The 25217-nt window shown below is 41.8% G+C and overlaps 1 protein-coding gene across 2 annotated transcripts in view; it reads right to left on the bottom strand.

Annotated features, from left to right (window-relative positions):
• The window catches only part of KCNB2 (potassium voltage-gated channel subfamily B member 2), a 171540-nt gene extending 146611 nt beyond the window's left edge, over positions 1-24929 (bottom strand). Inside the window, exons 1-2 of one of the 2 annotated variants that reach the window (XM_063299386.1) lie at positions 24724-24929; positions 6211-6888 (exon numbers count right to left, since the gene is read on the bottom strand). In XM_063299386.1, coding sequence (XP_063155456.1) covers positions 6211-6786 — 576 coding nt within the window. In that variant the 5' untranslated portion in view covers positions 6787-6888; positions 24724-24929. Of the gene's footprint in view, positions 1-6210; positions 6889-17278; positions 17365-24723 lie in introns of those variants that run through there. The other variant, XM_063299387.1, reaches the window with a different exon arrangement.
• Between the last annotated feature and the right edge of the window lie 288 nt (positions 24930-25217).

Genomic DNA, 25217 nt, shown 5'->3' with positions numbered 1-25217 from the left:
AATTGAGCTCATCACCCAGGGACAAAGCAGTGGCTATTCTCTAAAATATCCCCATCTACTTACAGAATTTAAAGTTTGTAGCATTCATAAATTGAGAAAGCTGAAGTAAGCTGAACCGCTGGTACGTTTGTGTCCCGTGGCTATGCTTTCTAGCACTAAAATAACATAATTTCAGTTGCATAAATAGAGAGATTGACCCTCATCCTGCATTTAGGCAAGATGTTGAATATGACAGACAACCATTTGCTAATCTGATGTTATCTGTACAGAGGCTAACTGGATGGTTTACAGAAGACATTATCTTTCCCACATGATTAGTCTGGCCCATCTTTTGCTTGTGCATGCATGCAGCAGCATAAAGAAATTTAAACATGAAATAGTTTGTACTCAGATATAATGGACATCGGTTCTTACAGTATGACAGCACATTTCCCCCAGAAGTCTTGATTATGTGATCACCACTTCAGCCGAGTCAATTTACAGTTTGATATGCTGCATATAATATACAGAGGCGAAGCTTCACTGAAGTAAATAAAACGATGCTCCTTCTAATAAACATGAGATCCCTGATTTTAGAAATATTTTAATTAAGGATAGGCTGAGCTTAGACAGTTGCTAATACTACATGTTAATTAATCTGAATTAAATATTTTAATTCCAATATAAGTTTAATGGCAGATGATAAGTTATGATGCTTTTCTTATGGGGTAAGCTGCAGGCCAGTAAGTGGAGATTTATAAAATAAATGTTCCAAGTGAGAAAGAGAAATATTGAAGTAATACTTGCAACCCTTTAGAGTTGAAATGAATTTTAAAGAAGCAATCTAGAGTCTATGTTCAGAGAACACCTAATGCTTTCTCATTCACCTGTGAAACAAGAAAAGGACAAGCAGACCCTGAATTATCTTAACTGAGACTGAAGTATAATCTGGTGCAACAGGGATTTAAAAACTAAAAATAATTTTTGTCAATAAAAATAATCCAGAAATATGCTGTAATATGTGTATAATGTTATATATAGTAAAATCTCATTTTCATATATTCACTGGGAGCAGAGTATGCCCATTACTGAGGAAAGTCTGTTAAATTGGAGAGTAAGGCATCCCATTTACAAATGATGGAAAACAGTACTAATGACAATTGGCTTCATTTGAGAAATGGCATTATGCAAATGACATAAATCACAGTGGACATTTGGTACATGTGAGGTTTGTTGTATTAAGTTCTGATAAAATGAGATTTCACGGTACCGTTTCAGGACCATTTGATCATCTTGCAATGGGGAAGTTGTGGCCTTCCAGATGCCCCTGATCTCTTAGCAACTCATGGCCAATGGTGAGACATGCTGGGAATTATTATCTAGCATCAGGTTCCCCAGTTCCTTTTCATTGATGGATTGATTATATGCCATCAAGTCTCTAGTGCACATCAATTTCCTGTAGCAGTTCAATTGGATATCGTATCAGGATGCCAATGCCAACACTAAAAGCTTAAACCTCAGCATTAGATTACATCATGCTAAAAGCAAACTCAATCTTATAAGGTCAGTTACAAGTGGACTGGTTTTGCACCATTTTCTGTATCCACCTATAGCTTTTTATTCCATGTGAGCTACAACTGAGAACCAGTTTAGCGTAGTGGTTAAGGCACTGGATTAGAAACCAGGAGACCGTGAGTTCTAGTCCTACTTTAGGCATGAAAACTGGCTGGGTGATTTTGGGCAGTCACTCTTTCCCAGCCCACCTCCCTCATAGGGAGAAAATAGGAAGTGGGAGCAGTATGAACATCACTTTGAATTGTACAAAATAAAGGTAGGATATCAATCTAATAATAAATAAAATAAAATACTAAGGCAGTATTATAATCTAGAATATTTTATCACTTTTCCCAAACATATGATCACAATTCAGCAGATACAGTGCAAATTATTGCTTGGAATACCACAGCTGATGTTCATCCTCAGAATCAGAATTATAATAAATATTTCTGAATATACGCTCTGTGCTTCAAAAGAACTTCCATGACCCAATAGCACTTTGAAAGGGAAGAAGTTTCTGAACAATCTCTGAATATTTCATTGATGCTGTCCAACACAAGAGGAGGGCATAGGTTGGAAAATTATCTGATTGGGGTGGCTTGTATTAACAAAGTTTATTTTATATTTTAGAAATGGAAAGCTTGGATGGCTGCTGTGATTATAAAACTTAAAATCAGAAAGTACCAGTTTTCTGTCTTTTTATTTGCTAAGTCTGGGCACATATTAGAACAATGGAAGCGCAGTTTTAGAATAATAAATCATTAATCACAGTTTTAGAATAATAAATCAATAATAAATCACTTCCCTGCATACTCTGAACTGCAGATGACTGTATCCATGCCAGATCTTAAAAAGTGCACTGTGCTTTTCACTTTAGCTACAGACTGGCTAATAGGCATTAAGGATTCTGATGCTTTATAATCGTATCTATTAGTCAGCATCTTGCTATTTCTTTCAAACCATTTGTCCAAACTGATATAGATTTAAATTGGTACATCAATCATTCCTTCCACATAGGAAACCCTGGAAATGACAGCTCTCTGGAGAAGCAGTATTTCCCTCAACAGCATCTTTCCAAGGATTTTATTTCTTAGGGAAGCCAAAACCAATAAAACTGACACAAGCTTGAGACTTAGATATACAGTACTCCCTAAGTTACAAAGCCAAATTATCCTCTGTCCTTGCATTTTCCAAAGCTGGAGTAAGAACAGTAGTATTAGGTAATGTGAAAATCACTCCATTCCAAAGACTCTCCTTTAGTTGTGCAATAAAAACAGACCAGCAGTACTGTGCAAACGTGGCATCAGTGGCTTTTGGATCACTGAGATGCCCATGTTGCAGAGACCGTTTTGATCTTGTCTTTCTCTGTAGAGATTTCTCAGTGACATGGCCCATCTCCCTCAGACTAGTCTCTGGGATCTTGAGCACATAGCTAGTTAATAACAAACTGTAGGAGCAATTCTGGTTAGCACAGGCAGTGCTTCTAGTTATGTTTGAACAGTCAGAACAAACATTTGCACAATCGTATACAACAAAGATAAAAGCTGGCACCTGTTGCTTCTAGATAATAACTGCTAATCTGATGCATGGAATTACTGTAGCAGAAAGACAAGTAACTCAGTTTCAGCATCACAGTCAGAAGTGCCTTACCTTTGTGGCACTAAAAGATAACTCCCCAAATACACATGTAAGCTCCATTCACATGCCAAACCTATGAGATGCCTCCCCACACATATGTGTACTACTTAAAGTGCCCTTGTAAGAAAAGATTCACAGCAAGCTGAATTGACCCCAAGTGGCAACAGGGGGAAGAATCAGTCAGGAACCTGTGGCCCTGTGTGTGTGTGTATGTGTGTGCGCGCGCACACACACACACCTTCAAGTCAGTTTTTGACTCTTGGTGACTGCCTAGACATGTCCCTGCAGTTTTCTTGGCAAGGTTTTCAGAAGTGGTTTGCCACTGCCTCCTTCCTAGGGCTGAGAGAGAGTGACTGGCCCAAGGTCACCCAGCTGGCTTCATGCCTAAGGCGGGACTAGAACTCTCAGTCTCCCAGTTTCTAGCCTGATGCCTTAACCACTATACCAAACTGGCTCTCAGTAAATCCAAATTGTTTATATTCACTGATTATATCTCTAATCTTGGGATCAACTTCTCATGTTTGCATGAATCAAGTTAAATCTTTTGATAGGTGTGGGGAATAACTTAGGACCAGAACAGGGATTGAATCTGAAAAAGAAAGGTGCCTTATGGCAACATATTCTCATCAAGATGGACTCACAAAACTTGCTTTAATGTAAGCCAGTTTTGAGTGGAGGTGAGAATATAAGGCAGTCTGCTAGACTAGTCATACATCTTATTGTAAACCGCCCAGAGTCCCACATGAGATGGAGATGGGCAGTGAATAAATTTATAAATAAATAAATAAATAATAATTCTCCAAACTGTCCTTGCAGTAAAATTTCAGCTAATTAATTTTTAATCTAAGAATGACTGAAGATATGCCATTCTATTAACAGAAGGACTTTTGATCCAGAATGGGAAGGGGATTGCATTTGCCAGGGGATCCTGCAGGTTGTGGACCAAATTTATCTATCTATCTATCTATCTATCTATCTATCTATCTATCTATCTATCTATCTATCTATCTATCTAATTTGTATAGCAACCTATGGCTTACAACAATATTCAATGTGGTGGCTACAATGGTGTGATTGAAGCCTGGCCTGTTTGTGTGTGTGTGTGTTGCACATGCGTCACACATAAGAAACAGGTAGAGCTTCAATTGCACCATTCTGACTGTTTTGACCACACCTTGCAGGTTCCCCTGGAGTTTCTTGATTCCCCATCCAGAGGTAACCTCCTACATGCTTGTCAGAGTCCTCAAATCATCAGGGAAGATTCAGAAGTGGCTCTTACAAAAACCCTTCTTGGAAATTAAGCCAGTATAGCTGAAATGTGTGTGTGTAGGGGTGAGGTACAACATAATTAAAGGACAGAGAGAGAAACCGGCGGTCCAGAGGGTTGGATGCTGTAGTTTGGTTCCTGTTTATTTGTTCAGTAGCCAAACAAGAATTTTCTGTATTTTCCTCATGATACAACCTGTGGTTTGACCCTGTATTTGTAATGCACACAACTCATAGTGGACATAAGCTTCTCTGTATGCATAGTTCTTTTACAAAAACAGCACATTTTGTTGTATTGCACACAACATAAAATGTCCAAAATTTCCCTGTGCAATAAAAATACAGTATTTCAACACTATTCATTTCCACACCAAACAATAATATATTTATGTCTTTCCCAGAGACTACATGGATGCAAAGGATCTACTAGCTTGCCAGTTTTGGAACAGATTCTTTAACATCAGCCTAAGCATGTGGTAGAAAGAGATGTAGAAAAAGATGTAGAAAAATATGCAGAAGGCATATTTACTTTTAAAAGGGTGTCTTGGACTCAACCGCCTATGATTACCAATTCTACCTCCATAGGGTACAATCAAAGAAATACAAACCAAAGTCATAAAGATGTAACAAACACAACCAGTGTACCATGAGCAACTGATCTAAGTGGGGAGTCATATTCTATCAATAAGATACAATGAGATATGTAGACTTAAATAATATTGGTTGCATTTGAACTAACAATAATCCAGAATGCTGAAAATGTTGCTCATCGCTGATGAGAACACATTTGTGTAAAAGGCCCAATCAGCCCCTACTTAACTCTTCCCATTTATGGGAAGAATAAAACTAAGCAGGAACTAACAAGAAAGTAAAAGCTTCTTGTGATATTCCAAACTGGAATCTTGATTGTCTCTCCTCAAGCAAACCAGACTCTGTACTGCAGTGTTCCTCAAACTCAGCAACTGTCAGATGTCTGGACTTCAATTCCCAGAATTTCCCTGTCATAAAACACTACTTTACTAGAATGGTAAAATAATTTCCAGTTCCTGGTTTACTAGGAAAGTGAGTCTCCAGGACTGAGATTTTGATTCAATGGGAAGCTATTGCTTTCATTTCCATTTCTGGTGAGTTTAACTGTTCTTGCAAATAAGGGGCAAATAAGGGCAATTTGACATACTTTATGAATGTTGCTCATTAACAATAAGGTAGGATTCTTAGCAATTCTGGATTATCATTACAGTATGCTATCATTCAATAGCTAGCTTGTACAAGGATTAATGAAAGCCAAATGCTAATCAAATTACCTTGAAAGTTTTTTTGAGTTCAAAACGAGGTACTCCTTAGTGAATATGAATACATTGAAAAAGTAAATACTAAACAAATGTCTGACTTATGAATACAAACAAATTCAAGATTCCTTTGGTCTCATGAACATTCTGACCTACTCCTTATTACCTTGCTGATCATAATTCCTCCTACTATACAGTTCTGAAGCACCCGAGATTCTAAATTGAATCATATATACCATGGGAAAGAAGAAGGGACAAATCTCAGAAACCTGATTGCCAGCACAAAGACTCCCCACATAACGTCTATATCTCCCCACATAAAATATAGCCTTCCCCCACCCCAAATTAACAAAGACCTCTTCCAGGCGATATAACTATGTTCTCTGCAATCCTTATTATAATATATTCAATGAATCATATTGATGCGTTGCGATTGATATAAATATGTAATATAAACACACTCTAAAGGATCTGATCCTACCTTTGCAGCCACTGATGAATTGGGTTTTTCTAACAAGTCCCAGAGTTTTTTCCTTTTCTCTGGGCAGCAAGCATTATCAAATTCTTCACCTTCTCTTTCTCTCATTGTCTCTGCCTCTCTTCTTAATTCTTCACTCATTTGCTCTTTCTTCTGGTGATACCTCGCCTGGCAACAGGACTCTAAATATATTTCATCAATCCCCCAATAATCTAGTTCTTGGCCAAAAGAGAGGGCACACATTTCCTCCATCATATGTAGCTTTCCCGTCCTGTAGAAATTCAGGATAGAAGTGAAAGCACCTGGGTGTCTATCAAAGAAATATTCATTCTCATGAAGATTATAGTCATCACATACTTCTAGTAAAGATTCATTAGTATTGCAGTCTCTGAGCTTCCCTAAGCGTGTCCGTGGAAGTCTGTCTAAAGTCCTCCATAGAACTTCATGATTGAGTCCACCTACATTGATCTTCACTCTCCTAGAACATGCTTTGCTTCTGATTATGTCCACTGGTTCTGGTGGCAGGGACTGTGTAGACCTTGATGACTTTTTGTTTATACCTGGAGCCTTTTCGGCCATCCTGATAGGGAAGTAGCAGCAAAGCCAGAGTCCTTAAGAGAATCAAAGTTGACTGAGATAGTAAGTTAGGTCCTTGTTAGATAAGTTCTTCCATTTCTGAAGCTGAAAAGGTAAAAAATTCACATTTTAGCAAACGTAAAGCAAAACAGCAACTCTCAGTGCTATAATAAATAGAGAAGGTTTTAACCAGGAGCATTCACTTCTGATACTCTTACATTATTGTTTATGTTGGCTACATGTATTTTTAAGGGAAAGAGAAAGCAACTTCTGCAATGCTGAAAAATAATTTGAAAAGCCAATTCCACAAAACAGTGGAATGTTATTATGTAGCAGTTTGCTGAAGGAGCTTTAGCAGGTGAAAGACCATTTTTTCATCTATATTAAATAGAAATGTTCCTTTATAAACAAGCCCTTACAACTTGGCTCTATCCCTAGGCCCTGAGTTAGAGTGGGTGATAGACCCCTAGTGTGAAGTTCTGGTCTGGATGTTGTGATGATTATTATTTTTTTCCAGACTTTCTTTTTTGATTATATAGTCTGTCTTTTTACTGTGTTTTTATTGGTATATTTTGTAAGGTGCCGAGAGTTGTAACAGATTGGAGCAGCCTACAAACCTCATAAACAAACGAACATAGAAGCAAGGAGCAATATTTTCTTCCATGAAAGCTTTTTTGTTTTCATATTATGAGAATTAATTATTTCCATTCCTCTAAGAATTAGCAAGAATTGTCCTCCATCAATCAATGATGAGTATGAAGAAATTGCTTTAATCACATTTACATTTCTTTTCAGACAAAAAAGATTATTCATTCATTGTGAATGGACAGATGGAGAAATAAAGAGGTATTGTAAAACTCAGTTATATTTTTGCTGTGAACCTCAAACACAGATATCATTAGCTGTTTCATTACTGTTTATAGTTTTTGCAATGTTGTAAAACAGAAAGGTATGTCCTGCCTGCCTGCTTGCCTTTTGTGAAACACCTTCCTGATTTTTCTAACAAAGAGGAAGAAAAAGATTGTCCAAAACATCTAACAGTACAGGGAACTTAATTCTCTGCATTGATCTTCACTTGGCATCTTGTGAAAATAAATGTCATATGAACTCAATAATGTTCTTGGCTTTATTCTTCCTTTCATTTGAAGGAGCTGTCCTTTCCCTGAAGGCATGAATGCTACAGGATATATATCATGGAACCTGGTGTTTTCCAAATGTCTTCTATTACAGTTTACATCACTGGAAGCAGCAGGGGTGTCTATCCAACATATCTGGAGATCACCAGTTTGCAAAAGGCTGCCATAGACAAGCTAGTCAACCTAAGTATGTCCAGAAGGTCTATGCTCCACACCTGGAGTTTCTGAATGATTGTATAAAAGATTTGGGAAATGCTTACCACTGTGTTACAGAAGTGACACTACCATTCTGTGTTGCTTTGCTAACCTTTCAGGGTTTTTTTCTTATTTGCAGTCTTTTCTACCCCAAAACGCTATTAGAACATCATTATACCAAGAAACAATAAACTTCCAAAGGAGATTTGGAGCCAAAGGGAGGTATAGAGTAATTTTCTATGCTGTTATTTCACCAAAAGCTTATTGTTTCTAACTCTTTAAAATGTTACTTTAAAGTAAATAAGCATTGATTTGGGATACTGCGATACGATTTTGGCACTGCACTTGTGTGTTCCCATGATGCCCTTGGCTTCCAGCACTCCTCTCACGCTGAGACGATTAATTTCAGAAGTTAATTGGTTAGCTAATGCTACAGAAAAAAAAAACGCACTGAATATAGTTTTGCTCTGTTTCCTCTGTAGCTACAGGGCAGCTGGTTCCCATTGGTGGGAAATCCTCACTTGTCTTGCTTCTCAGCTCCTGAGATTTTTCCTTCCCTCCTAAATCAGAAGTACCATGGGGTCTTGCCCTCAATTCCCAACACTCTAGGCAGTGTTTCTCAACCTCAGCAAGTTTCAGATGTGTGGACTGCAACTCCTAGAATTCCCCAGCCAGCATGGTTGGCTGGGGAATTCTGGGAGTTGAAGTCCACACCTCTTAAAGTTGCTAAGGTTGAGAAACACTGCTCTAAGGGGTTATTTTCTTGACTTCTTCCATAATATCTGGTTACGGAGAGTTGCTGTTGTTTACATCTTTCCTCCCATCGTTAAAAGTAAACACAGAAGAAGAACAAGGAAGGGTTGGGCATCAATTGTTTTAGTTCTGCCCCAAAGACCAGGTGAGGGGAGTGCCAGGTGGCTGGGTGAGATCAGTTGAAGAGCAGACACAGAGCCCTTTGAAAATGATGCTGACAGCTGGAGGGGGCTGATATGGGTTGCTAATTCCATAATGCACTACATTTTTTTCTTAGAAATTTACCTGTCATGGTCACTGTTGCAATGTTCGCTCCATCATAACGGTTCGCATGCCAGAGTGTTGATGCGTGTTTCTGGCTGGGAGGGTGCTGCTGATAAACCTTGTACGGGGAGATGTGTAGGGCTGTGTCTGGAAGGAATGTGTCTGGGTTATCTCTTAAATGTCAAGGTCTTTTTGCCCGTTGATCAGCAGAGCTCGTTAGGAGCACGTGGGAATGTGGGATTGTTCTATATGCACGGAGGGGGGGGGTCGTTGTTGGAAACGGAGCTATTTAGTTTGAGTTTAGGCGTGCTTTTCTCATTCTCAGCTTTCTCTCTGTTTGCACCTTATTCTAAATAAACCAGACCTTAAACTTAGATTTGGAGTCTGAGCTTTTTATTTGAGTAGGGCAATCGTTACATAAAGCTGAGAATCATTCCATGAACAAACGTCGCTAGTCTCTACCAAGGAATTTTCTTGAGAGAGAAGAAGTTAGCGATGGCAGAATTGGGGAAGGAGTCGACGGGATTTGGGGAGGCGACCAGACAGCTGTTGGAGACGACGTTCCCGAGCAGGGACTCGAGCCCCCTCCCATCCCACCCCGCACCCCATTCCAGAGATCCAAGCTCTAGCCCGGAGGAGAGGGAACCGACGGACGAAGGGCTCGCTGAACACCAACAGTTCCTGTGGGATGCCCTGGCAGACCCCCGGCCGGGGACGTCTCGCACCACATGGAAACTGCGATGCCCACAGACTCCCGAAAGAGAGTCCACAAAAGTGTCGGGAGTCAGTGACCTGAAGGGCCGGGGCTGGAGGATTCTACCACGCCAGATAGGATCAGAGTCCTTGAGTCCAAGATCGAATCCATGGAGTACATGCTACGCTCACTTTCAACCGCAGTGAGTGACCTGGTAAAGGTCGTTGGCGGTCCGGGGGCAGCAGGGGGTCCCAGCGTCCCACCAACTCCATCGCCAGCTCTGAGGGGAAGGGGCCGGCCAAGGGACTTTTCCCCGGCTCTCCGTGGTTCCACTCCGGTGGTAGTTACCCCGGCTCGTCCACCGGTTGGGGCGCCTCCGAGTGGCGGGGTAGCCAAGGACTTTTCAGTGAAGTTTGATGGCGACCCCACAAACTTGTCATTCTTCCTTAACAATGCGATGAATTATATGCAACAATATGGACATTGTTTTACCTCAGAGGGGGCTAAAATTACAGCTATTGCCACAAAACTGAAGGGCAGAGCTGCTGACTGGTATGTCCAGTTATGCGAATCAAGAGCCCCAGTGCTGACCGCATTTAATTCCTTTCTAGCCGCTTTGAAACGGTATTTTGAGGATCCCTGGCTAAGGAAAGGGCTAAGGATGCTCTGAATGAACTGGTTCAGGGACAAAAATTGGTTGCTGATTATGCCCTTGAATTCAAAGTTTTGGCAGGGAAAGTTCCCGAATGGTCGGAGGCTACCTTGATTGAGAAATTTAAGGATGGCCTCAATCGGGAGGTGTTGCGGTGGGCGCTGTGCAGAGATGATCCAGACTCCCTGCATGATTGGATCTGTCTGGCCGGGAAGGCTGAGCGTGCCCAGCGCACCTTTATGTGAGCTACAAAAGGAGACAAGCCCCCCTCCAGTGCGAAGGGGCCGAGGATGCAGTCGGCCTCCAGCTGGGCTGAGGAAAGGCAACGCCGTTTCACCCGGGGCCAGTGCATCAAGTGTGGCAAACCAGATCACCACGCAGTGGAATGTCAAAAAGCTAAGGCAACAGATCACCCCTCTAAACCAACTGAAAAGATACCACAAAAGGCACCTAACCCCCCTCGCCGGCTGGCGGGGGGCGCTGGCGACCGCGGACAAAGAGGATGAGCTATATTTTACAGGAGACACTTTGGCCGCCCTGGAGCAGCCGGCGGGAAATGCCTTCCACCTGCCTTAAACAGCGCCGCTGGGCAGGTGGTGGAGAATGGGTGTGATACCAACATGGTGAGTGCTGATTGCCCCATCCTAGCTGTAAAAATCCAGTTGGCCTATCGATCCAAGACCGTCGACGTGTGGGCTTTGGTTGATTCAGGGTGTTCCAGATGTTTAATCCATCCCGACCTGGTCACTGCTTTGGACTTGCCCTGCTCCCCTCTCCCTAAACTGCTGATTTTTCAGCAGCTCGATGGTTCCACGGTGGGAGGAGGTCCAGCCACCCAGTTTACTGGGGAGGTTACGCTGCGAATGGGCACGCACATCAAACTGATCCAGTTCATAGTTACCCCAGTGGGCAATCCTTTGGTTGTTTTGGGGATCCCCTGGCTAACTGAGCACAACCCTTATGTGAATTGGAAAACCCGTACTCTAACATTTGAGGATGGTTTCTACCAAGCTCCCGTTGTGGGGAGATCCCTCACTTTGGCTGCGGGGAGGGCTGAAATTGTTGACTTGCGAGCTCCCGCTCCCCCCCGGAGGGACTGCCGGCAAGGTACTCGGACTTTGCTGACGTCTTCGGGGAGGAGGAGGCTGACCAGTTGCCCCCCCCATCGCAAGACTGACTGTGCCATTGAACTTCTTCCCGATGTTCCCTTGCCCAAGCCGAAGATTTATCCTATGACCAAGAAAGAACTTGAGGCGTTACGGGAGTTCATTGATAAAGACCTGGCTAGGGGTTTCATTGAACCGGCTAACTCCCCGGTTGGGGCTCCCGTTTTATTCCATGAGAAAAAGGATGGCACCCTAAGACTCTGCACGGACTATCAGGGGTTAAATTCCACCTCCCTCTCAAACAAGTACCGTCTGCCTCTCGTAAAAGACATGTTAGCTCATTTGTCCACTGGTAGAATTTTTTCCAAGCTTGACCTTCACAAGGCATACTATTGCATTTGCATTCGGGAGGGGGATGAATGGAAAACAGCTTTTAATTGCCCCTTGGGTTCGTTTCAATATAAGGTTCTTCCTTTTGGCCTTGCAGGAGCCCCAGGGGTTTTTATGCAACTCATTAATGAGGTGTTACATGAACATTTGTTTAAGGGGGTATTGGTTTATTTGGATGATGTTCTCATCTATACCAAAACTGAGAAGGAGCACAAAAAGCTCCTTACACAGGTTCTCACCAAGCTCCAGAACGCTAAGCTGTACGCTAAGCTTTCTAAATGTGAATTCCATAAGTCTTGCTTAGATTACTTGGGCTACAGGGTTTCTGACCAAGGCATTGAAATGGATCCTGTGAAGGTGCAGGCGGTTCTTAACTGGGAGTGCCCACGCACCCGTCGCCAACTTCAAAGTTTTTTGGGGTTCGCTAACTTTTACAGATCCTTTGTCCAGGGGTTCGCGGAGATTGCTCTGCCCCTGACTGATTTGTTGCGCACCAAAGGGGTCAGGGAGACACGCAAAGTGATAAACCCAGGGACCGTGCTCAATTGGACTCCTGCCTGTCAGGCTGCCTTTGATCAGTTAAAAACCCTTTTTACAGCGGAGCCCATTCTATCCCACCCTGACCCTGAGCGGCCTTTCGTTGTTCAGGTTGATGCTTCTGATTTTTCCATTGGAGCTATTTTGTTGCAAAAGGATTCTGCTGGGCTTTTAAAGCCTTGTGCCTATCTCTCCCGTAAGTTTTCTGAAATGGAGAGGCACTGGCATGTTTGGGAAAAGGAGGCTTTTGCGGTTAAGGCTGTGTTGGAAGCTTGGTGTCACCTTTTGGAGGGGGCTACCTCCCCTTTTGAGGTTTGGACGGATCACTGCAACCTAGAAGCGCTCCGCATGCCCAGGCGTCTCAGCCCAAAACAGATACGCTGGGCTCAGTTTTTTAGCCGTTTTAATTTTCAACTTAAGTTTATCCCGGGCAAGAAGAATTTTTTGGCTGATGCACTTTCCCGCTTGCCACAGGACGCGGAGCCTATCTCCGATGTTATTGGGACTGTGCTCACAGAGCCACAATTGGGTTTGGTCGCTGTCACCAGGAGCCGCACTCGGGGGCAGCCCCCTCCCTCCTTGCAAACGGCTCCGGTGCAGCGCTCTCATGCCCACAGGCATCCGCAAATGCCTGGTGGGTTGCGGGCAAATTTTGTCTCAGCTTTGAAATCTGATCCCTGGCTTCTGGCTAACCCTGACAAGGTTTCCCTTGAGCACGACCTAGCTTGGGTGAGGGGCGTTTATACATGCCTGACTCTCAACGAGCTACAATACTTGCCCGTTCTCATGACAGCAAACAAGCTGGTCATTTTGGTTTTCTCAAATCCCTCCATTTGGTTTGGCGGCAATTTTGGTGGCCCTCCTTGAGAAAGGATGTCAAGGCTTATGTTGCTTCCTGCCATGTCTGCGCTATGTCTAAGCGACCATCAGGTAAACCCCAGGGGCTTTTGCAGCCTGTGGCTGACCCTTCTCGCCCTTGGGAAGAAATCTCCATGGATTTTATTGTGGACTTGCCTCCCAGTCAGAAGTCTGTCATTAGGGTGGTCAAAGACTATTTTTCAAAGCAGGCCCACTTTGTTCCCTGTGCGTCCATTCCATCGGCGCAACAGCTGGCAAAACTCTTTTTGGTGCACGTGTACTGCCCCCACGGCTGCCCCTCTCGTTTGGTGACCGATAGGGGCACAAAATTTACCTCACTATTTTGGCGGGCTTTTTTGAAACTCATTGGCACCGAACAGGCATTGTCAACATCTTGGCATCCCCAGACTGACGGATCTACGGAGGTCCTTAATGCCACCCTAGAGCAATTTCTTTGCTCTTATATCAGTTATCACCAGGATGACTGGGTTGATTTGCTCCCTTTTGCTGAGGTTGCTTACAATAACGCAGTGCACCAAAGCACTGGTCAAACCCCCTTTCGGGTTGTTTCAGGGCGGGATTTTGTGCCAATCCCTGAGTTTCCCCAACCTCCTGGCCCAGCTGTGGTGGCCTGTGACTGGGGTTCTTGGCTCGCTGATTCCTGGCCCGTCATTAAGACCGCTCTCCAAGATGCCCAGGCTTCCTATAAGCTCCATGCTGACCGGCATCGACGCCAACAGCCGCCTTTTCACGTTGGGGACTTGGTCTATCTCTCTACCAGATTTATCAAGTCTCCTCAGCCTTCCAAGAAGCTGGCCCCTAAGTTTATTGGTCCCTTTCCTGTTACTGCTATTGTCAATCCTGTCACTGTTTGTTTGGATCCGCCTCATAATTTGAAGCGTTTGCACCCTGTTTTTCACTGCAGCTTGCTCAAGCCTGCCCATGACTCCTCTCGTTGGCATCCATGACCTCCTCCCCCTCTGCCTGTCATGATTGATGGCCAACAGCACTTCGAGGTCAAGGAGATTCTCGACTCTCGCAGGCTTCGGGGGTCTCTTCAATATTTAGTTCGCTGGAAGCATTTTCCACATCCTGAATGGGTCACTGCGCGCAATGTCCTGGTGCCTGATTTGATCCGCGCTTTTCATGTTGCCTACCCTTCTAAACCTTCTGCATGATTTCTGTAAGGGGGGGCGGTATGTCATGGTCACTGTTGCAATGTTCGCTCCATCGTAACAGTTCGCATGCCAGAGTGTTGATGCGTGTTCCTGGCTGGGAGGGTGCTACTGATAAACCTTGTACGGGGAGATGTGTAGGGCTGTGCCTGGAAGGAATGTGTTTGGGTTATCTCTTAAATGTCAAGGTCTTTTTGCCCGTTGATCAGCAGAGCTCGTTGGGAGCACCTGGGAATGTGGGATTGTTCTATATGCATGGAGGGGGGTGGTCGTTGTTGGAAACTGAGCTATTTAGTTTGAGTTTAAGCATGCTTTTCTCATTCTCAGCTTTCTCTCTGTTTGCACCTTATTCTAAATAAACCAGACCTTAAACTTAGATTTGGAGTCTGAGCTTTTTATTTGAATAGGGCAATCATTACATTACCCTAGATTTGACAAATTTCACTGTTGTAAAAAAAATCAGACAAACAGCCCTTCCATGATATCTGCACAGAAGGCAGCATAGAAAACTCTAGTATTGTCCTCAGTTTTGGTTTTGCAGACACAGGACACAAAAAACATTGTGAGAATATCCATTCTTCCTAAAATTCACTTCTTCATTTATGCATGTTATTGTGGACATACATACATATATAATTTTAAAATATGTTTCCTTGAAATGTATAGATTTTTGAAAATTGATTTCAATTCTACAGTATTTTTTCATTCTTATGGAAAGGCTCCTGTGGCACCTTTGTATTTTTAGTTTATTTGATGTACTGTAATCTAGTTTCGGACATGGTTATAACATGAATCATGCTTTGCAAGGCAGAAAAATGATCTTTTGTTGCTTAGCTAACTGGCTGCCTGTCATAGCTCATGTTACTTGCCCCTTCATCAAACAAGTAAGACCATCTTCTCACCACCACCACAATGCATTATACCAGTGTTTCTCAATCACAGCAACTTCAAGATGTGTGGCCTTTAACTCCCAGAATTCCCCAGCCATTATAGTGGCAGGGGAATTCAGGGAGTTGAAGTCTACACAACTTAAAATTGAAGAGGTTGCAAAACACTGCATTACCATATACTATCCCCTCACCATGTGAAACTTATTTCTGTTTTACCTGTTCTAAAACATGAGTGATCAGAGATCATGGTATTTGAAGCCCCATGCTCTGAAATATTATTAAGGGCCTGCCATTTTAATTTCTATTATAATTGTTATGTACATTACAGGTATCTATGTGTAGACATGCATACACACACACACACACACACACACACACATGTGCACACATGAAGTTTTTAAGGTTTACTTAATCATAACTATTCCTTGCCCACTGGTTTCTCCTTGAAATTTTTGGGTGAGAAAAAAAGAGCTTTGTCTGGGACTCTGACTTGGAATAGGATACAATGGGAAATAAGGGAATGGCCCAAACTGGACCTTTGGGATTGCTACCTTTTGAGCAGCAGTTGCAAAGCCTCTGTCAAAACCTAAAGCATAAATATATATAAAAGGCTATTCTATTTCAGAATCCAATTCTTATGCATTAGATTACAGTAAGACATCAACTTATCTTATCCAGTATAGCCTGACATAACTGAATTTTGATTGGTGACAAATTATAACCACTCCTACATCTTCTGTGGCTACTGCAGCTGCTGCTCTTATTACTACAGGAATCACAGTCCTTTTATACTAAGAGCCGCACGGATGTATAGCGAAATATACTGGTGTACTGGTACAATATAAATCAGACAACTTAGAATAAATAGATTTCTGGTACTACGAATAATACACATCATTATTATACCATTGCTTGTTTATTTATATACATTGTTGACTCACTTTATTTTAGCAAAAGGAAGTAAAGCAACTAACATAAATGGAAAATACACAACTACTTTTTTTTAAAAAAACTTCCCTCTATAATTTGAAACAGAGCAATTATGGAAACAGAATGAGAAAACCCTCTGAAATCAATGGGAATCCATTTTATTGGGTGGCTGGAACTTCTGTGCTACAGTAGGCCTAACAGAGTGGATCCTGTTTTGACTCAGGAACAAAGACCAAAAATGTCAAAACAATGGCCATAAAAAACAAGGAGACTGACAGCGGCCTATCAGTACACCATCATTACCCCCTATTGCCGCCTCACATTAGCTGTGCAGAGAAGAAACCAAACAACACAATGGCAGGCCAAATGATGAGCCAAGCCAGTACATCCCTCTACACACCATTAAGCAGACAGAAAGCAATCAAAGCCCATTCTGCTGCTCTATAGCCATGAACCTCAAGGGTCCCAACAGACGGGAAAAAGCATCAACTCAATCATAAAACACATCTACTGCCATGATTATGAGGCCAAACTCTGAAGTGTGCAGAGGCTCCCTTCAAGCAATTACAGCTACTGTATAAGCAGGCTCCCTCTATCCACATCTTGTCCCTGGCTTGCCTTGCTTGCTCTCTCTCTCTCTCTCCCCCTCTCCCTCTCTCTCTCTCTCCAATGTCCATGCAACCCTAAGTTAACTGGAAACTCCTAGCCAAGATTCAGATCCCCATCCCTGATAGAATCAGTTTAGGATTTCTGTGCCAGTGGCATTATGTATTTGCTACTCTTCCATGGCACTCCAAAACTGACTGCCCAAGGCAGCTTCCTCTCTCTGCTTAAACAACTTGGGTAGTTCAGAGTTGAGATGGAAAACATTTAGATGTCACACTTCGAGGCATGGTCTCCTTTTCACTGACTTACCTCGGCAGGGTCCTCTTGCAGCCTCAGGTGCAGCAGTAACACTGGAATTCCTGTTGGCTGACCCCTGAAGGTTGTTGTTCCAGTTCTGAGAAGGCAAGCATTTGTTAGGGGCCTTTGAATTGCTGGAAAGGTTTGGTTGCTTACTGTGTCTGCACCACTGGCAATTGTTAAAGATCTCAGAGGAACAACTAAATATTTTGAGGGCAGAGGAGAATAAATGAAATTTCCAGTGGATCAAGCAAGAAATTCACTGGGTGATCTTTCTCTCTCCTGGAGCTCAAAATACAGAAGGAGTCAGAAGGAGATTAGTCTAGCCTTGCAGACCTCTTCAGGTTTAAACCCCAGTAACTCCAGGCAGAGTTAGAAAATTCCTATCTGCTTTCTAGCTGTGCCAGTTGGTGTCAAAAATACTGTGTTAGATGGTTCAGGTGTAGAAGCTTCCTATTCTGTCAAGCTACAGGTCCCTTCTCCTGCCTAATTTGTCATAGTATTTATATCTAATCAGTGTCTACCCATGTTTTATGTTCCCCCACCACCAAAAAAAAAACCCTGTTCCCAGAGCAGTTTACAAAATGTATAGCAAGGAGGATTTTTTTTTTAAAAAAAAGAAGCATCAGCTAAAGCACATATTTATTTATTTATCATATTTATATGGCCATCCGCTTGACAAAACGTGACTCTGGGTGGCATACATGAACAGCACATAAACAAAATTAAGGGCAGATACGATGAATCATACACACTATTTTAGGGACTGAATTTTCTAGAAATGTGAGACCACCACGGAAGAGGCCCCATCTTGGATCCTTGACAATCTGAATGGCATTAATAAACAGCTAGAAAGCAAGTCACCAGTCATTCTCACTAACTCTGTTTGGTAAAAAACAATGGTAGGATCAATGGCGTGAACTGGGGATCAGAATCTTGTACTCAAGTTTCTTGTCTCCATCTAGACTTCACAAAGCTTCCACAGCAGTTTTCTTCCTGAAAAGCTGACTTTGAAATTTTCATTTTCTATGTTCACAGATAATTACTTTTATGTTTTTCTAATGTTAATGAGTACACAAACATTCGGGTTACATTGTTCCTTGGAACTAAGATCACCACATACTGGCTCTTATCCTGAATAAATGTACTAAGACTGGGCTGCCAATCTTTCACTGAAATCTTAAATCCACGGGATTATAGCCTGATTATGTGCCTACTGATGTATAGTTTTGTTTTCCCCTGCACAATAAACATAGGATGAATACTACCATTTATGTATTTATTTTTCATATTTTTTTAAAAATCATGATTGAATTTATTTAGCTGTAATACACAATAGTCTTAATAGAGGTTCTACAAGGAATCTAAGCCAAACTTCTCTGACTTGCTATCTAAAAGGACGGGCTTTTGACTCCCATACTCCCAAGCACTTTGGATTACTGAACAAAAATACCACCCAACTGGTGCACTTCACCAACGTGAAGCAGAACATTTTCTCCAACCCAAACCTAAGTGTGCCCATATATTTATTAACAAGTTTATTAAACTTATTATACTCTTGGACATTGAAATCTCTTGGCAATTTATAGACTTAAATCACATATATTAAAATCAAAATTAAAATAAACAAATATTATAATCAATTTAATTTATCATATTCAAAACATATGCTTTTAGGGTCTTTTGATAAATCAGTGTCAGCTTTGTGAGGTAGTCCAGACAAGAAGCCCACCCAGAAGTACTAGCTGTACTTGACTGTAAGGTTATATTAACAGAATCTTGCAAGTCTGAAAGTACATTTCTCTCCCCTCACCTGCAGCTTAAGAAACCAGGGAGGGTCCCTTCTGAGACATTTGCCACATCCACATTCCTTCTATGGACTAAGCTGCCCCTTATCTGACCACTGCCCTGGCTGCAGCTCTTCCCCTTCTCTCCCAAGGTCATTCTCATATACCATTACAGCTGGCAAAGAGGTCAGTTTAGCATAGTCCGGAGCAGGGTTTCTCAACCTCGGCAACTTTAAGGTGTTTGGACTTCAACTCCCAGAATTCCCCAGCCATGGGGAATTCTGGGAGTTGAAGTCCATGCATCTTAAAGTTGCCAAGGTTGAGAAACATTGCTCCAGAGAATGGGAGTAGGTGTAGAAAAGGCACAAACCTGAATTGGGATAGGAGGAACCTGTGACAACTTCTGTGTTTACCATCTTACTAAAGAAATGTAGAAGCAGTGATCCATCAGAAGCACGATCAAGTCTCATAAAAAGTGTTCACCAAAAAAGCAGCTCCATTTGAATGGAGTCTCAGGTTAGGCTGCTCCTTGGCAGATGGAAGATGGTAAACTTTGCAGGAACTTTCATGGCTTGCAACTGCCAGTTAACTATAGGCCTGCATACGTGGCTGGCCCTCCATTGCTACAATTACTTAAAACCATCTCTCAACTTTACTAGCAGGAAAAGAAAAAGTAGACTTAGTCAAAGGGTAACCATTTAAAGTCGCTTGCCTCTTAATCATGAACTATAATTAAGACCCATAAGCTTAAAGTATTCATGTATGCATCTACAATTATTATAAAGTGGCAAAACAAAAAATGTTTTTATACCGTTTTTTCAGTTTTTCCAAAAAAAATCAGCAAAAATATTATTGTATGTTGTTGCTTCAATACTGCATTTTCCCAAACAGATGTTAAAATGGAAATTCAACCAATCTATTGTGGGGAATCTGCAATAAAATGTCACAACATGCAATATAATAGAATATATTTCTATTCCAGCTTCCATCCAGTCAGCCATGCCTATTTCCAGGATTCTTTTATTATGTTTTCCCACACATATTTTTCATCTCTCCTAAACATCAATCAGGATGGCATGACATGAGCTATTTTTGTTCTCTATCTCCTTCTTGTCTTTTTTTCCTAAGGTATACAGTATACATATTAGGGCTATACTATGTTTCAGAATTGATTCCAAAACAGGGCTCTGCATGGCAGCTGCATATGCAGCCATGTGATCCTGGGAAAGGATATAGCTGCTTTCAAGAGTTGCAGACAAGTGCCATGTGTGCATTTTTGCACACTCCAGAACACTTTTTCCAAATTATTTCCAAAGTACTGCATAGCCCTAATACTGTATATATTTCTGTCCCCAACTGCGTTCCTCCCTCTTGAACACAAGCCTTGCCTTTTTGGTTATCTAAAGAACCATATTGGAACAATGGGTTTGTTAATACCATCTATTGAAATCCAAATATATGCAGTCACAGAAGCTTTTACAATGTGCTACAGAGATTATAGAGGCAATAATAAAAGTTATAGGTGGTTGCTGATCAGTCCAGATTTTATATCTATACATCTGTTCATATAGATTAACTGTATTTAATATAATAGCTATGGGTTATTATCAAGCTTATATTCTGCACTTCTAAACAACAATTTAGGAGAATGGACTACAAGCAGAAAGGACAACTGTAACACATTTTACATGAGGCTACCCTTGACCAGCATCTGGAAACTACAGCTGGAGCAGAATGCAGTGGCACAGACAGTTATGTGCTCATGTTACATTTCTGTTCTGCAAGTTGCACTAATATGCTTCCAGGTTCAATTTAAGGTGCTTGTAATGACCTATAAAGCCCTTCATCACATGGGACTGTGTTATTTGAAGGACCACCTCCCACCGATTATGTCTACCCATCCCATCAGGTCTGTCAGAAGAGGCATGCTCCGGGTCCCATCTGTTAGGGGGAAAAAACCCTTTTCTGCTGTGGTACCCGTCCTTTGGAACATCATCCCCCTCCCAAACCCAGAGATTAGATTAGCCTCTACCCTACTGGCTTTTTACAAGGCAATAGTTATGTTAACTGTTGTTGGTGGCTTTTGTACCCCAGCTGCTGCTTGTACTTTTATGATTTTTATATGGTTTTATAGATTTTCTTTTGTTTTTCATATAGTTCCTAACTGTTGTTAGGCACCCAGAATCATGAATGTGAGATGGAGAGCCATCTAACTAGAACAAATAAATAAATAAATACATATTTTTAAAAGTACAATGTATATTTATTTTAATCATTTTTTAAAAAATACAATAGTTATTTATTTATTTATTCCTTTATACCCATCCAAATTTTTATACTGGGGAAGCACAACTTCTTCCAGACTGATGACAGGACTTGGATTTTGACTGATGTACCCCGCTCCAAAAATTAGTGAGTGGGGCTACAGGGAAACCTATCTTGAACTCCTTTTACTTGATTAAAATATAGTTGATATGCTTATTCCCTAGTCATCTATTTGATATTCCCCCCTTTTGTCACATTAAACATTATAGTTTATTACCAGGTTTTGGAGGCTTTCGGTGGCTGATGCAAAAGTTGGGAGTGGGGGCTCCATGCAATCCTCAGACCTTAGACTGTGAATTTGTGTTGCAGAACAATCTGGGGAGTTACAATACAATAGCATAAAACTAAATTAGAAGGAAAGGGTAGAATTTAAAAATGGGCAGTAAGAAGTAGGCAGGTTCAGCAGCTAAAATGAGACAACAAATACATTTTGCATTCCCTGTGAAGCAAATGCCTTCCTAGATAGTCTTTGCCATATTTCAGGTGCAGCCACTGAAAAGACCCTATTGGCCTGGACTTCACAACAGGGTTATAATAAAAGGTATTTTATCGAATTTTAGGATGCAGGCAGGCAAGTATGGAGAAAGGCAATTCTTCAAAGATATTCTGGACTTAAGCTCTTAAGGACTTTAAAGATAATCATTAACGTGTTGAACTGGAAACAAATTGATAACTAGAACAGCCCTTGAATGACAGATAAAACTCCGGAGGGAATATTGTTTTTCCTTTCAGTACAACAAGCAAACTAATATACTTTTCATAATTACGTCATCTGATGCAACAAGTTTTAACAGCACTGAATCTTCTTTCTTCCACGAGGCCAAATCAGATGGTACAAGAGAGGTAAGTCTGTTTATTGACAGATTGCTATTAAGTTTCCAAGCATTGTAACTGAATGTATTGTATGAATTCAATTGCATTTTTTTGTTAAAATTTTCAGCAACATTTATATGTTGCTTTCGGAAGTGGTTATTATCAAATCTGTTAGCATCAAAACCAAGATCTGAAGAATTCAGTTCAGGCCTTCTGAACTAATTTCCAAATCAAAGCATCAGATATATGGAAGCAAGATTCAGACCTTAAAATCAGAACACTTTAACTTCAAAAGGGTCTTATATAGTGGGAATGTTTACATATAGTTGTCTGTATGCATATTAAAAAAAAAAGGCAGCAAGATAATATAACTGTCATGTATACATATATTATTGTTAAGTGTTAAGGTATTGCAGTATTAGATTCTTTAATTGTTTGTTTCCTCTCTGTATCTGGTATAATGTATACTATAGATACATAAGGCCTATAGATACATAAGGACATAATCTTTTCTGGAGTGGTCAACAGTAATACCAAAAGGTCTTCACTGTTTTTCAGAAAATATAATCTTTGTTCTATATTTTTAACAGTGAACTGTAAAGTTATCTCTAAAATATTATGACATAAATGTAAAGCAGAATCCACAAAGTTCCTAGCTAAAAAAAGTTTGTGAAATGTTCTTCCCTCAGAAATGAATGCATACTGACCATGAACTTTATGTACTGAAAATCAGGGAACAAAGCAAGCAACATGAACTATAAGTACTCCAGTAAAGATGTTTTTACATCTATTTTTTCCTCAACATTTTTAGAGGCTGAGCTGCAAGATGCCAATCAAGCTTATAAAAACATTGGTAATAGAAATAAGCATCATAAATGTTTCATCAAACCAAAATAGACAAACAAAAGTAGAGATGCTTAGAGCATCATTCCTTTCCTGATGCAAATGACGAGATGTTTTGACAGTTATCAGAAAAAGCCAAGTACAGGTAGGTAAATACTTATTATAACAATGATAATGGAATAGGGAATGACTGGTGCATTGAAAACATTTAATGAAGTAGCTGAAAATACACCATAAATTGGATAAGTGTTAAGTTAAAAAAATGTATTTGGTTTTAGGCTGTACCTCACCGTTCCAACCAAAATCTTCATCAGGTTCTTCAGAAAACCCTTTTCACCACACCCACTTTATGACCATTACTCAAACCCATGATCATCACAGGCACACTAACCTGGGATTGTGTTTTGAGGGAAAGCATAGGGCAGATTTTCCTCCTTTTCTTGCATGAACCTCAGTTAAGAGTTCTGAGGAGCCAGGCAAACTGAACAGAATCAGTCTTTCTGTCTTAGAATCCAAGGTCTCTCAAGCCTGCAGCTGGTCTCTCTCTTCAGAAGCCTGCCCACTTTTCTGCTCTTCTTCTCCTATTAAACTGGCCCTGGCAGCTTTTCGGCATTACTGTACAGGGAAGGATTATTGACTGAAGTCTGTTTCTCTTAGAGGTAGGAGCTTGATAGCTGTTTATTTGCAAAGTGACAGTACTGCCTCTTGACAATGTTAATGCTGCCTTCAGAGCAAGGGAGCAAGCAGGAATTTCTATTCTTTCTTTATTTGTATGGATATAAGAAGTTGGACTCTGGGAGGGGGGCAAGTGAAAATGTCAAAGGGACTGTAAAATACACTATTTATTTTTGTATTAATGCTTATGTAACTCAACTTGAAATAAATCCAAGAAATACTATAAAGATGGTCAATATGTATGTAAGTGGCATACATGGTCTTATTGGTCCTCAAGTTTGTTTTTAGGTAAAAAGATGCTCAACTGCATAAATACTGAAAGGAGCACATCACTTAAATAAAAGTACACAGCTCAGTAACACAATTTGCACATACAGTATATCTAACATTTGCAAGGGCATTTTACAACTTGCAAATTATTCCTCTTTAACATACCTTGGTTTAAGAAGGGGGGAGATTTTTTTTTCTCCCCCCTTCCTGCTCTTTGAAGCATCTGTGACTCGAATGAAATCCACAGGGTGAAGAAGAGGCACGTATTCTTAACGCCAACCTCAGGGGCCACGAGGGCTTATATTCCCCATTTTTTGACAACTCGAGAAGCACGTCCTCCTCACTATGCATGTCACCGTTTGTTACGGGTCCACCTTACACGGGAATCACCCCAATCCAACCGCGGCAGTCATTCAGGGAGACATGTGGTGTCTTTAAAACCAGCTCTCTAGGCATGGACACTGACTCCCTATCCGCCTTTCAAAAAAAAAGGGAAGGGGGCAAAACAAAACACTTTTCTGGGCATTAAACAAGAGGGGGGAGGGGCGGAAGAGAGACCCCCCCTCACGCCCTCCTGCTTCTAAATCGTACCTGAAGGCATCTCCCCGCACTTAGCTGCTACTTGGAGCCATATGTCAACTATCCGCGGGGTAGGAAGAAGCAGGGATGATTCATGAATCGCCTTCTTTCTTTCCAGACTCCGCCGAAAGGCAGCAACCCCCTGCTCCCCCCGCTCCCGCTTACCTTACTCGGCGCGACCACGTTCGGCAGAAACACCGGCGGGGGGAAGCACAAAGGCGCCCGGAATTCCCCCGCCGCCTCCCCGCGGGTCGCGGCTGCTCTCAGATTCCCTTTGCAAATGATCTGTTGACAATCTGCCGAGGTGAAGGCGGGCGAGGTTTGTTTTGGTTGTGTGAGTGCCTGCGCGCGCGCGCGCGCGCGTGTGCGTGTCTTTCGCCCCGCTCGCCTCTTCTCCCTCGCGGGCGACGTCCCTCCCGCCTTGCTCTGGATGGATCCCGGCTGCCGAATTACCAGCGGCTGCGGGATGGAGGAGGACGGCGACGGGCGGGGAGAGAGGAAGGCACGGCCGACGGGCTGCGGGCGGTCGCCGCTTGCCAAACCGGGGAGGCGAGGAACCGCTCCAGCAGCCCCGCCGCCGTCTCCCTTTGTTTGCAGTGGGATTTGGGTGCTGCTGCTGGTGGTGGCGACTGCCTGAGAGCGTGTATGTGCGCGTTCGG

This window comes from Candoia aspera, chromosome 3, assembly GCF_035149785.1.
Source record: "Candoia aspera isolate rCanAsp1 chromosome 3, rCanAsp1.hap2, whole genome shotgun sequence".
NCBI classification, from domain to species: domain Eukaryota; kingdom Metazoa; phylum Chordata; class Lepidosauria; order Squamata; family Boidae; genus Candoia; species Candoia aspera.
The sequence above is the reverse complement of the archived record's forward strand: the minus strand, read 5'-3'. Positions and strand labels throughout refer to the sequence as shown.